Source organism: Ranitomeya variabilis, chromosome 2 (genome assembly GCF_051348905.1).
Source record: "Ranitomeya variabilis isolate aRanVar5 chromosome 2, aRanVar5.hap1, whole genome shotgun sequence".
NCBI classification, from domain to species: domain Eukaryota; kingdom Metazoa; phylum Chordata; class Amphibia; order Anura; family Dendrobatidae; genus Ranitomeya; species Ranitomeya variabilis.
Window position 1 is genome coordinate 709,916,891 of NC_135233.1, and position 14,386 is coordinate 709,931,276.

Consider the following 14,386-nt stretch of genomic DNA (forward strand, 5'->3'; position numbering starts at 1 on the left):
ATGTTATAACCTAGAACAATTGGATCTATGAGCCAGAAACCTGACATGTCATTATTTGAGATATAAATAATGAATCTGTCCATGGAGTCTTGACAAGATGGCTATTGAAAGTCTCATTTTAGACATTCTTGGCTTATATTTTAATGTTTGTCTCTATTCACCTCATTATTTCCATAACTTCTATTGAAGTGAATAGGAAGATTGGAAGCAAAGTATGACAGACGCTCTCGGCTTCTCCCGTAGCACTGACCACCCTCTCGACTTTTCCCATAACACTGACCACCCTCTCGACTTTTCCCATAACACTGACCACTGTCTCGGCTTTTCTCATAGCACTGACCACCGTCTCGGCTTTTCTCATAGCACTGACCACTGTCTCGGCTTTTCCCATAGCACTGACCACGCTATTGGCTTTTCCCATAGCACTTACCACTTGAGTCCACCTCATAAAAATTGATATTCCCATTTCAGCCATGATTACCTGACATAGGAATGCCCCATATTGGTTATTAGGTGCTGAATAATAGAAGGTGACTTAAAATGCATGAGATAACTCACAGTAATATGCATTTTGTGTCTCATCCAAAACTAGCTTCCTTTGCAAATCAAAGTTTAGGCGTGCAAGGTCTTTGAGCATTTGTGCGGCTTCCTTCATGGTCTTTACACGATCAGACGGACTGACTTCTCCTTGTAATGATTCATAATGCTTTAGTTTTGCAAGTGTTTCTGTAGAAAAATGTAAACAATTAAGAATGTTAAAATTAACAGTTTTTTTTCTCATAGTTACAAACTTTGGGCAAACTGTGAAGTATGATCCATGCAGTGTGGATAGCTATGTATCCCGACACCCTGTGCATAAGCACAGTCATGCATGCATTCTAAATAAGGAGAGGAAGGTAAGCTGCAGCCTGACACCACTAGATCTGTGGTTAAACCACCCAGCTATCATTGAGGGAGAGCCTAGAGGCCCACATAAAGAAATGGTAGGCTGATCCAGCCAAAAAAAACACGATCAGCCAATATTTATCTAATTTGTATGCCCAGCTTTAGATAATAGTACAGGATGTAGCCTAAAGCTGCTGGGCCCCAATTCAAAATTTATAACAAGTCTCCACCAACTATTTGTCATTATTAGGCTGGATTAAAACGGTCCAGACCACTGTACCTGAGCTGATTGTGGGTCTCCTGACCCAAACTTACAGCATATAAGCCATGTATGACATTGTGTAACAAAGCACTGTCAGTGGCAGGTAGGCAGCTCTTAATGGATCTTCTACAATCAAGTTTTACACAAGCCACTGTCTAGAAGGTTCCAGTGGAACCCTGAACCTTCACCGTTTAACCACTGTACAGGGATCAGAATTTATGTAGGACCCCTTGGCTTGAGTCCATGGAGTTGTTGCCGGAAGTGTAGTGGGCTAAAGACAGTAGACAGAAAGCCGGGCAGAATCAGGAGATTAAAGTCAGGATCAAAATCAAGAGACAGGTAGTCAAATCATAAGCAGGGTCAAGGACATGAATACACAGGCTGAGTCAGAACTGGGAAGTAGGGGTGAACCAGAGTAAGGGAAACCAATAACTGTAAATGGACTGCTAGGCGTGTTAATAAAGTGTGGCACTGCCCAAGACTCATAGCAGGAAGCTAAGAAGATAACAATGCTCAGCTATTAACCCAGTCAGAGAACTGCTCTAGTGTTCGCCCAAGTCATCCCTAATAAAACTGGGGCATGGCCTAGCGTTAGATGCAGAAGTAGAAAGAGTGAATTCGAATATGGATGCAACAGGTTACAAGGTCAGGTTTAGAGATAGTGAAATACAGCTATCTGAACCTGGCATACTACTGATGTGTTTTAATGTGTCACAGGTGGATTTTGCCCTCGTTACCACTTACCCCTTACCAAGGTGTAGCTACAACTGCTATCTCTGTATGACCTCATTGCTATGTTATTGTCTGGAGCAGTTCAAGAATAAGTCTATAATTTATGTATAAAATAACTCAACTTGTAAATTATGTCTACAAATAACAGATTTTAAAATGTTGTCTGTGTTTTTTTTAATCAAGAACATGAGAGATTTGCATCATTTACATTAGTATGCAACACAGTATTCCTTTCCTCAGACCGTAAGCCGAGACACTTCTGACAGTAGTCAAGACATACAAAGCGGCGATCAGCCTTAATCACCAAATCAACAGCTGCTCTCTGCAAATTTGCTACATTGGATAATGAACAGAGAAGAAGAAAGTGTCAGTCTATAGTGCCCGTGACATTATCTGGATCAATTGTACTGATAAATGAGTGAATGCCATTATGGTAACGCAGTCTACTTTTTTTTTAGTAGTGAATCAATTTTTCTTAATTGGATCACATACAGAATAAATGACACCAAGTAGAGGTAACAGACACTGTCACTTGTGGGACTGGTTGTGACTGAGAGGTCAATGAAGTTCAAGATTACATAAGCCATAGGAACAGGAGCAAAATAGAGATATGCACAGTCTACAGTCAGCAGTCAGTGGCTCTTGGGTTTTATCAGAAGACGATACCGTAAATGGATTTGAGTTTGACATTGCTAGAAACTCACATTTCCCTTGGTAGTGTGGTTCTTTGCTTTTTGAATAGTAGCGTACTGTGACAGGGTCACTGGCACAGTATGTGAGGGGAGAAATGTGTCACGGAGACTGCTTTCCTCCGTGATCTAGAAACCCATAAGTTTCTTTTCACCATGATATGTGCTAAATAAATTAAGCGGCCATGTATGGGCAGATTTTTAGCTGAGTAGGTAAGAGATGGGCGGAATGCCTACTCACCATATCTCCACCTCAAGGGTGTGGCTGGGGAAATAAATGTCCAGACAGTTTTTTTTTTCTTGGGTCTGTGTTGTGTAGAGGCAAGCAATAATCTAGGCTGACGCTCGTGTGGGAGCTGCCATATGTGTTGGCCCAGAAGTGCTGAGTGGGACTGTTCATGAACTTTTTATTTCCTTTTGAGCCTGAAAGGCTGTCTTTTCTTTTACCATTTTGGGTTTATTATCCAATAAACCACCCAGAGACTTTAACCCCACGTGTGCCTGTGTCTACCTCGAGGAGCAGCTAAGTAAGCCAACCTTCCACAAGTGGTGTTTTGGATTCGGGCAAACGTTCCAGGAACACGTGTAGCAGCGGTGGACAAATCGTATGTCCTGGGTTAAGGCATCTGCAGAGATGGAACAGCGGTTGAACAAAATGGAAGAGCTACTCAAGCACCTGATCCTGAGCCAGCAGCAACAGCACCAGGAGACTAAAACTCAACAGCTGCAACAACAGCAAAGGCAGATGGAGCTCCTGACAGGAGAGGTCCGCAGCAGAGAAACCGCCCCTCCCCCACATCAAGGTGATGACTCGTGCGTCCGGAAAGCAGTAAGACGAGCTAGGCAAAAGATGACCAGAGGGGATGATATAGAGGCATTTTTGACTGTTTTGAATGGATTGCATAGCGGGAGAGGCTGCCCCTGGAGCAGTGGGTGGAGGTGCTGGCCCCATATCTGACAGGTGAACCCCAGAAAGCCTATTTTTACTTGGCCTTGCAGGATGCCTGGGAATATGCCAAGTCGAAAATGGAGATATAGTGCACGCTCAGGGGTCATTAGGTCTGTCAGAGCCCAATGGGTTCATCACTGGGGGTATTGTGGTGACAAACCTCCCCACTCACAAATGATTAATGATTTGGTCCAGAAATGGTTACAGCTGGAGTCCTCCACTTCAGCCCAGATGGACGAGCGGGTCATCATAGACAGATTTATTCCCTCACCAGGTCTGTGCAGATCTGGGTTGCCCAAAATGCAGATGACCTGGTGTGCCTCGTAGAAAGGTACCAGATGGTCAAGAGGTCCCTGAAGAAGCCAGGGGGTGGTGCATCTCCATACTGGGATATCCAGTGGGAGCCCGTGTCCCAAAAGAGGGCTAACAGAGCCACCACAGGGGGGAATCCGAGGTCCCAAGGAGCTGCTGAGTGGCTACCAAAGGTTGCTGGTAAAGACCTAATCTGCTAGCGGTGTCACGGTCATGGACACATAGTGGCCCCTTGTCCTATGTCTGCCGAGCAGATGGATTGTAGCCTGGGCAGGCGCTGCTCGCATTATGCCTGCCCAGCCTGCAGTGTGGACTATCAGCCCAGAGAGGGGCCCCAGTCATGCCCCGTGACCATAAACGGAGTGCTGGTATCAGGACTCGTAGACTCCGGGAGTTTGGTGATCTTGATAAGAGCCACACTTCCCCAACAGTTGATCCCAGGGAAATATGTGGGCGTATGCTGTACCCACGGGGATGCCAAAGACTACCTAGTTGCCAGATTGATGATTAAAATGATCCGTGGTATGGAGTTCCATGGGGTCAGGGTAGTCAGAGACTTACTACACCCTTTGAAAATTGGGCGGGACTTCAGCCTGTTCTGGGACTTGTTGGGAAAGGTAGGGTTGCCCAGTGGCTCAGGCAGGAGCCAGCGCCACCCTGAAGAACGGAGAACGCAGACGGAGGTGGAGGAGTTCCCCTTGTGTGTCCTAGCTGGTGATAAGGACAAAATGGTGACCAGTGAAGCGGAGGTTCCTGAGCTGGGGGTTTCTGGGGAAATTTGGGGACTTCTCAAATGTGGGATCTAACCCTAAAAGGTGCCTTTGAAAATGTGTCTGTGATTGATGGGGTTGCTCAAGAGCCAGGGGGCTGACACCAGGTACCCACACTTTGCAGTCAATAGCGAATTACTGTATAGAGTGACTACACTGAGGGGAGGTGAAATAGTCAAGCAGCTGTTGGTTCCAGAGCCATACCGGCAGAGGGTTCTAGACATGGCCCATTCACATGTTTTGGTGGGACATCTAGGTGTGGAGAAAACACAGGAGAGAATTCTGCAGAGGTTCTATTGGCTGGGTTGTTATAGGGAGATCCTGAATTATGGTAGGTTCTCCCCCACCTGCCAGATAACAGCTCCCTCTGTGCACTTCCAAAGTCTTCTAGTCCCGTTACTGGTAATAGGGATCCCGTTTGAGCGAATTGCCATGGACCTAGTAGGTCCGTTAGTTAAGTCTGCACGAGGACACCAATATATCCTAGTGGTCATGGACTATGCAACCCAGTACCCTGAAGCAGTACCCCTAAGGAACGCTTCAGCTAAGAATATTGCCTGGGAACTTGTCCATATTTTTGCTTCAATGGGCCTGCCGAAAGAGATTCTGACAGACCAGGATCCCGCTTCATGAGCAAGGTTATGAAAGAACTCCGTCGGGTCCTCTAGATTGCCCAGCTCTAAACCTCAGTGTAACCATCCACAGACCAATGGCCTAGTAGAGCGCTTCAATAAAACCCTGAAAGCCATGCTCAAAAAGGTAATTGAGAAGGACAGTCAAGACTGGGACTACCTCCTTCCATTTCTGCTCTTCTCCATAAGTGAAGTTCCCTAGGCCTCTACTGGCTTCTAGCAGTTCGAACTCCTGTATGGTTGACATCCACAAGGGCTCCTGGACATCACCAAGGAAACGTAGGAAGCTTAGGTCACGCCACACTGGAGCATCATAGAGCATTTCGCCCAGCTGCAGGAGAGAATGGCGAAAGTGATGCCTATTGTGAAGGAGCATCTTCTCCAGGTACAGGAGGCTCAGACAAGGGTGTATAACCGATGAGCGAGTCTGAGGCAGTTCCAGCCAGGGAACCGCGTGCTAGTGCTTATCCCCACGGTGGAGAGAAAGTTCCTAGCCAAGTGGCAAGGCCCATACAAGGTGGTGAAAAAACTGGGCGAAGTTAATTACAAGGGAAAAAATATGAATAATTTCAGCTCACCACTATGATGGCCATTTCAGACACTTCAGCATGGAAGTAGTTCAGTCCAGACTAAGCACAGCTGTATCCAAGCAAAAAAAGGGAGTGTATCCAGCGAGCGTAGAAGGAATAGTGATAGACATTTATGCAAAGAACTTCTCAATATTTAATGAATCTAAAAATGTTACATGTATAGACAAATATTTAACCCCTCATCCCCTCTAAAACTACGCATTTCGGCAGATGCCTTTTTCAAGTTGTACAATTTGAAAAAGGCATCTGACAAAACGCATAGTTTTAGGGGGGTGAATGGTTAAATCTTTGTCTATACATGTAACATTTTTGGATTCATTAAATATTGAGAAGTTCTTTGCATAAACTTCTATCACTGTTCCTTCTACGCTTGCTGGATACACTCTCTTTTTTTCTTAAATATAAGGTACACCAGTCGGGGTGAAGGAAGCCGCACCAGGTCTACCATGTGAACTTGCTAAAACCCTGGAGAGACCGAGAATCGTTGGACACCCCTTGCCTGGGAGCCAGTCCCAAAGTCACCATGTACGATGTCACAATTGCAGAGACTCTGATGCCAGCCCAGAGACAACAGTATCGGGAGCTGTTGCAGCGGACCTATTCTCAGAGTTGCCAGGGCTTAAGCAGGTGGTTGAGCATGACGTGTTGACAAAACTGCACGTAAGGGTGAACCTCAAGCCCTATTGAATTCCGGAAGCATGGAGAGAGATGATATCCAATGAGGTGAATAGGATGTTAGACTTCAGAGTGATAAAGGAGTAGAAAAGTGGATGGTCGAGTCCCATCGTCCTCGTACTGAAGCCTGATGGTGAGTGGCAGTTATACAATGACTACTACAAGCTGAATGAAGTCTCTAGTTTTGATGCTTACCTGATGTCTCATGTGGAGGAACTCATTGAGAGACTTGGACCCTGGTATTGTATATTACAACCCTGGAGCTGATGATGGGCTATTGGCAGATCCCCATGTCCCAGAGTGCCAAGGAGAAGGCAGCCTTCTTTACGCCTGATGGGTGTTTTCAATACACCAGGATGCCCTTTGGTCTGCAGGGGGCCCCGGCCAACTTCCAGAGGGCGATGGATCGGATCCTGGCTCCGCATAAGAAGTATGCCAAATCGTACCTCGATGACATAGTGGTCCTTAGCCCTGACTGGGCTAGTCATCTGCCAAAGGTACAGGCAGCTCTGGATGCTTTAACCCCTTTCTGACCTCGGACGGGATAGTACGTCCGAGGTCAGAACCCCCGCTTTGATGCGGGCTCCGGCGGTGAGCCCGCATCAAAGCCGGGACATGTCAGCTGTTTTGAACAGCTGACATGTGCCCGCAATAGCGATGGGTGAAATCGCGATTCACCCGCCGCTATTAACTAGTTAAATGCCGCTGTCAAACGCTGACAGCGACATTTAACCGGCGCTTCCGGCCATCGGGCTGAAAATGAGCGGATCGCCAACCCTGTCACATGATCGGGGGTCAGCGATGCGCATCAGGATAGTAACCATAGATGTTCTTGAGACCTCTATGGTTACTGATGCCGGCCTGCTGTGAGCGCCACCCTGTGGTCGGCACTCATAGCAAGCCTGCAATTCAGCTACATAGCAGCGATCTGATGATCGCTGCTATGCAGCTGAGCTGATCGAGTTGTGCCAGCTTCTAGCCTCCCATGGAGGCTATTGAAGCATGGCAAAAGTTAAAAAAAGGTAAAAAAAATAGTGAAAAAAATGAAAAAAATATAAAAGTTTAAATCAACCCCCTTTCTCCCCATTTAAAATAAAACAATAACAAAAATCAAACCTACACATAATTAGTATCGCCGCATTCAGAATCCCCCGATCTATCAATAAAAAAAGGATTAACCTGATCGCTAAATGGTGTAGCGAGAAAAATTTAAATTGCATTAAAATGCAATAACGGACGATCAAAAGAACGTTTCTGCATAAAAGTGGTATCAATAAAAATGTCAGCTTGGAACGTAAAAAATAAGCCCTCAACAGATCCCAGATCACGAAAAATGGAGACGCTACAGATATCGGAAAATGGCGCAATTTTTTTTTTTTTCACCACTTAGATAAAAGAGAACCTAGACATGTTTGGTGTCTATGAACTCATAATGACCTGGAGAATCATAACTGCAGGTTAGTTTTAGCATTTAGTGAACTTAGCAAAAAAGCCAAACAAAAAACAAGTGTGGGATTGCACTTTTTTTGCAATTTCACCGCACTTGGAATTTCTTTCCCGTTTTCTAGTACATGACATGGTAAAACCAATGATGTCATTCAAATGTACAACTGGTTTCCCAAAAAAATAAGCCCTCACATAGCCATATTGACAGAAAAATAAAAAAGTTATGGCTCTGGGAAGGAGGGGAGGGAAAAACAAACACGGAAAACGGAAAATCCCAAGGTCATGAAGGGGTTAAGAAATGCGGGGTTCACGCTAAATCTGAAAAAATGTGCCATAGGGAAGGAAGAGGCCAAGTACCTAGGCTATGTAGTCGGAAGGGGCAAAATTAAGCCGCAAATCAACATGATGGAGGCAATTCAAAAGTGGCCGCAACCGCTTTCAAGAAGCAAGTAAGGGCGTTTCTTGGAATTGTGAGGTACTATCGGCGATTCATTCCAAATTTCACTATGATCACCATGCCATTGTCTTCTTAAAGACACCAAATCGACGATAGTTAAATTGTCTGATGACACAGAGATGGTGATTCAGGAACTGAATTGAACTCTGTGTAAACATCTGGTTCTGGTAGCACCAGACTTCAACAAAGAGTTTGTGGTCCAGACAGATGCATCAGAAGTTGGCTTGGGCCATGCTGTCTCAAGTAATAAATGAAGAAGAACTTTCCATCCTGTATTTGAGCCGGAAGCTATCGTCATGCGAAAAGAACTATGCCATCATCAAGAAAGAGTGTCTAGTCCTAAAATGGGCCATGGATACATTGAGATATTATCTACTAGGCCTGCAACTCTGAGATGGTTAAGGGAGAAAAAGGGTAAGAATGCCCTAGTGACTAGGCTGTTCCTTGGACTCCTAAATTTCAAGCTCCATGTAGAACACAGGCTCGGGATGTCACACAGGAATGCAGATACCCTTTCCTGAATTCCCTGTGTGGTGTGCTGAAGTTGCCAAAGCTCCCGGCTTTGGGCAGAGGGGGGAATATGTGACAGGGTCACTGGCATGGCATGTGAGTGGAGATATGTGTCATGGAGACTGCTTTCCTCCATAATCTAGAAACCCATAAGTTTCTTTTCAGCAAGATATGTACTGAAGGAGTTAAGCAGCCATGTTATGGGTGGGTTTTTAGGTGAGTAGGTAAGAGATTCACCTGCTTAAAGTGAAATTAACATATTGGTAATGGTTGTAGTGAAGCCATGTATCTAAGAACATAAGACCCGATTCATAATTTATGTTTTTATTTCCGTCACTTCTCATTTTTGAATTGATATTCGCTGTTGCTTATTCTGTCATATTGTTTAAAATGGCGAACACCCTTCATATTCTTCATCTTTGACCTGTTTTGCGACTCTCTAGCTCAAAATGTTGCACTTTTCACAAAATGGCACAAAAATTGAGCGAAAATAGCTCTCATGTTTTTTGTTAATAAACTTATATTATTAGATCTTTAAAACTTTCTATAGATTTAAAGATGTCTCCATATGTCAAAGGTTAACATTTTTCAAAGGAGCTCATACACATACAAATTCTTCAACTTTAATGGGAAGTCATTTTATTGGGAAGTCATAAAAACATATCGTAGTAACATTCAAAAATCGTCCATAAAGAAAAACACCAATGCATTTCTGGTGCACATGGTACGTTTACTCATGGTTACCTTCTCTTCAGGTACACCATAGTTTGTTATATTACAGGTAATATTTTATGACATTGAGCATTTACCTTAAATTTCAATAATAATAAATGAAGAATAACTATAACTGAACTAAAAGTAACGCATTCTTTACCTTGGACGCCATCTTCTATATCACTAATTTGTTGGGCAGTCGTCTTTGCATGGTCCAACGTTTCGGTGGTTTCCTTGTGTACCCGCTGACTTTTTATCTGTGCTCGGTTTCCCTACATATAGCCAATGTCAATAAAAGTTCACAGTGTTATATTTCGAATGGACAGAAAGCGCTTCACATTCTGATTTCTGAGCCGCACATTCCAGGCACAGCTGGCTGTACATACTGCACATACAGACACCCAGAGTTAACATTTTATATGGATTCAGTACACACACAAAATTGTGTCATTTGCCAAAAATATTTATATTGCTAAATTCCATAAGTAATAATGATTCTAGTGGAATTGTACCTTTCTAGTCAGATATATTGTATAAGGAAAAAAAGCAAGAAGGTTAATACTTTCCATCATTAAAGCGATTGTTCACCTCTTTGGACAAGTTTTATATTTATTTATTTATTTGTACTTAAATAATAATTTATTTTCATTTGGTTTTATTAAAGGCATTGTCCAGCCTTAGGCTACAAGACTTGAAAATCCTCACACCACTGCCGAGCTGGGAGCGGCAGGCTTGTGACCTCAAGTATCTGATTTGAATACATGCAGTCACGTACCGACTAGATGGGCAAGTCTAGTCAGAATGTGGCTGGAATTATGAAAATTGCAGACTAGTAGGTAACCAAGGCAGCGGAGAATCCTCATAGCGTACAGACATAGATTACAGATTTGTAACAGCTCTTTTAAAGATTTTGAATTACTTAAATTTTTCAAGGGTATTGTTTCCCTCCACATTCAACTTGGTCATAAATCAACTAAGAGGAATTAAATAAAAATCAGATAAGAGTTACAAACTCTCTCATTGGACCGTCAGAGCAACTTCAGTGAGGGATTTTCAGTTTACTCATTCTGTACCCAGCTACAGACGCAACATAGAGTGCACAGAAGGCAAACTATGCAATTTTTAAAAATGAAAAACCCAATTACAAGAAAGACTTTTAGCTAAAAATACTTGTATTTAAGTAATAAAAATAATCTTCCGTTAAACAAAGCCTGAAAAGATGTCTAACATGTTCAAATGGGCTTTGTGTCACCAGTGCAAGTGCTGGATAAGGTGTTGTTGTGTATATAGTAAACAGCCATTATGGACAAATCAGCAGTATAAAATATCATATTATAGAATAAGATGAAGAAATTAGTAACGATGAAAATGTATTGCTGGCCAAACTAGCTAGATCCTGATACCTTCCCACATTAATGCATAGTCTTTCATTATGATCATTTCTAGCAGCAAACATGGCATCTCATATATTTGATATAACATTCTTTTCTTGCCACAAATGGATGATGCCTACTTCATCTACTTCATTACAGCCTAATACTCTGACTCCCATTTCCACATCCAAAAATGATGCTTTAAGTGGTAAAAGCCTCAATATTGGCCAATCAGGAAAAATTGTGCACAGTGAAAATTACTCAATTTATACATATGTGTTGCATATAGCATTCAGTACTTTTAGCTATAGAGGATATAAAATGGTCATTCGTAATCTGTCGACATCGCCATTGTAGCGAATGTTCTTACATATTAATAATAAGAGCATGCAATCCTTTCTAACCTTCTCGGCAAGTTTATTGACTTCTCCCTGGAGAATATCTCCTTCAGTTTCAACATTATCAATCTGTAGATCCTCATACAATGAATGATTTTTCTTCTCTATTAGTTTCTCCTTTAAATGATAAAACAGTATAGTATAAATAATGACAGTATATGAGATGTCATATAAGTTACCATTACAATGTCACCAGATTCAACAATTTGTATTATATTTTTCGATTTTTAGACAATAATTTTTTTTGCTTGTTTTTGAGCAGTCACATACTAAGATCTGTAACTTTTTTTAGTTTTCCATATGAAATCTTTAAAGTGCTTATTTTTGCAAGGACAAATTGACTTTTTCATATCTTCCATTTGAGTGTCCCTACAACTTTTTGATTAAAGGGTGGTCAGAAACTAAAATTTATTTTAATCCTAAACCTCTATCTATTTGATATAATCTGATTTTTTTCCATAATACTTTAATTAAAAAGTATCTTTCTTTCCCTCACTACTCTATTTAACTGCTTTATTTTTTTTACTAATTCCTTTGTAATGATGCCTTGTTTTCAAATCCCAGTGCTTTCTGCAATACTCAAATGAGTCATCATCAAAGGCCGGAGGCAGCAGTCTCTGCCACAGCCTTTGCCCCCACCCTGAAATGAAGCATCATCAGTGACATTCATTCCAGGGGTTGGGCTAGTCTCCGTTCTACTGACCATGCTTCAGTTGTCAATTTCGATGGATACTCAGTAGATTCCTGTCACTGTGCACTACTCTTTTCAGTGAACAGTGACAATGCGCTCCCCGCCAGACGGGAAGAGAGCGCACTGTTAGTCTATGTTCAGTAATCATCTGTTAGAATGAATCCAGCAGCAATCCATTTACAAAAAAGATCTGCTTTCCAAAGACTTCAATGTTAAAAAAAATGAATCCAGCAGAGTTCATTTTAAAAAAAAAAGTTATGTCTGCACAACTTTTTTGCCAATAGATTGCTGCTGGATTTGTTCTAACGAATCATTACTGGACATGTGAACGTAGCCTTAGTGTGTATTGTAAGGAAAGAACGAGCGAGCAGAGACCAGCGCTACCCTCGCATGTGACATCACTAGGCTATACTAGACAGATTAGTGAGGCAACAATAGGGACTTTTTAATTAAAACATATTAGAAAAAAGATTGAATTCTGAATTTTAATAGATAAAGAATTAGGATTAAAATATTAAAATACATTTTAGTTGTGGATCACCACTTTAACTTGCGTTCCATTGCGTTGTGTATATATATCTATCTATATATATATATATATATATATAGCATTGATATATATATATACATATATATATATATATATATATATATATATATATTCATTGAATTTACTACATATTGTTAATCTGCTCATTTTTTTGAATGGGTTGTTACGTTTGTGATGACAGCAATTATTTACACTTTTATTAAACCTTTTGTCATGATACTTTGTAACAGAATAGGGTTTATTGTCTTGATTTTTTTTTACATTTACATTTTATTTTTTTCAGTTGCAGTCAGGGACTTGACCATGCAATTCTCCAATCAGTTTTTTAACACACTGAAATATCTCTGTACTGTAATTTATTATGCCCTGACAGGTAGTCTATAAGGTCCTGCCTTTGTAAGGTCATAGTAGACACATACTATGTATACTACATAGGCCCCCAGATTACATGGCAACAAGACAGCACTTAGCCATCACACTGTCGATGGGTTTACTAAGGGAACACCCTACCCCTGAAAAATCACTTATGTGCCACAATTGCTATTGACAAAATCTGACACATGTTCCTACTTTATACACCTTTCTTTTAATTGAGTGCACCTTGCTCATTGAGAAAATATCTAAATGACTGCCATTAGATTAACAAACAACTGCAAAAGCATTCAATTATAGAGCTTCGCCATATAATACTACTGGAATTCTGGAAAAAGAAAAAAAATCTATACCTTGAGAAAAAGGACAGAGGAATTAATGTTGCCAAGGACTCTGTTAACTGCAACTCCAGTGGATATACTCAGTATAGTTGACCTAGTTTCATTAAGAAGTAAGTCGCTGAGCCGGAGGTCATCAATCAGGTCCCAGATACATTTATCACAATCTAGGAAAGCATGAGAACAGTTCACATACATCGGACAACACTCTCTGTATATTTGACAGTTTTTACTGTACCTTTGAGAAATGTTTATATTTTCTTTTTATCTTCATCTTAAACATTTTCTTTAAAATCTTAATTGGGCTACCCCAACTAGGAAACTTGACCCATGGGTAGAAGGACATAGAAACTGCTTCACTGTTCAAGAAATCACTCTGTTAAAAGGGAATCTGCCAGTAGGAAATCCTCCTGAGCCATCTATATAGGCATGTAGGTCATAGGAAGCTGAATAAAATGATACCTTGATATCTACAATCCGATGTCTTATTCCAGAGAAATCCATGTTTTCCTATATATGTAAATGAACTGTTAAGATCTACAGGTCGGACATTGAACTGCATGAGAATCTGCCATTAGATTGTATTTTAAATGAAAGGAGGAGATACCAGAGTGAGACATGTATATCAGGAGAGCAGACTGTCAGTCAGTAGTAATGCCCCCTTCATTAAAAAAAACCTGGAAACGCAAATTCTAATACAGATCTATGTCCAGCCCATAGATCTTACCAGCTCATTTACATATTGAGAAAAACATGGATTTCTCTGGAATATGACATCACAACTCAGATTTCAATGTATTGTTTTATTCAGCTTCCTATGACCTACATGCCCATATAGGCGACTTAGGATAGTTGATCCTACCGACAGATTCCCTTTAACCAAGGTTGATAACTATTTTTAAGAGATCCTTCAAGAGAATGAGCCAATCTGACCATGATAAAGAGGTAACTAAAGCAAGGCAGAGGCATCTGGAGTGGATATACTCTGCGCCTGTGGCAGTTCACCCCTGCTGGGAGGTGTGTTATTCCCAGTCACACTCT

At 41.5% G+C, this 14,386-nt stretch overlaps 1 protein-coding gene across 1 annotated transcript in view; it reads right to left on the reverse strand.

Annotated features, from left to right (window-relative positions):
- The window catches only part of LAMA4 (laminin subunit alpha 4), a 214,530-nt gene that overhangs the window by 94,782 nt on the left and 105,362 nt on the right, over positions 1–14,386 (reverse strand). Inside the window, exons 9-12 of the mRNA XM_077289489.1 lie at positions 13,361–13,512; positions 11,401–11,511; positions 9,784–9,895; positions 559–726 (exon numbers count right to left, since the gene is read on the reverse strand). Coding sequence (XP_077145604.1) covers positions 559–726; positions 9,784–9,895; positions 11,401–11,511; positions 13,361–13,512 — 543 coding nt within the window. The remainder of the gene's footprint in view (positions 1–558; positions 727–9,783; positions 9,896–11,400; positions 11,512–13,360; positions 13,513–14,386) is intronic.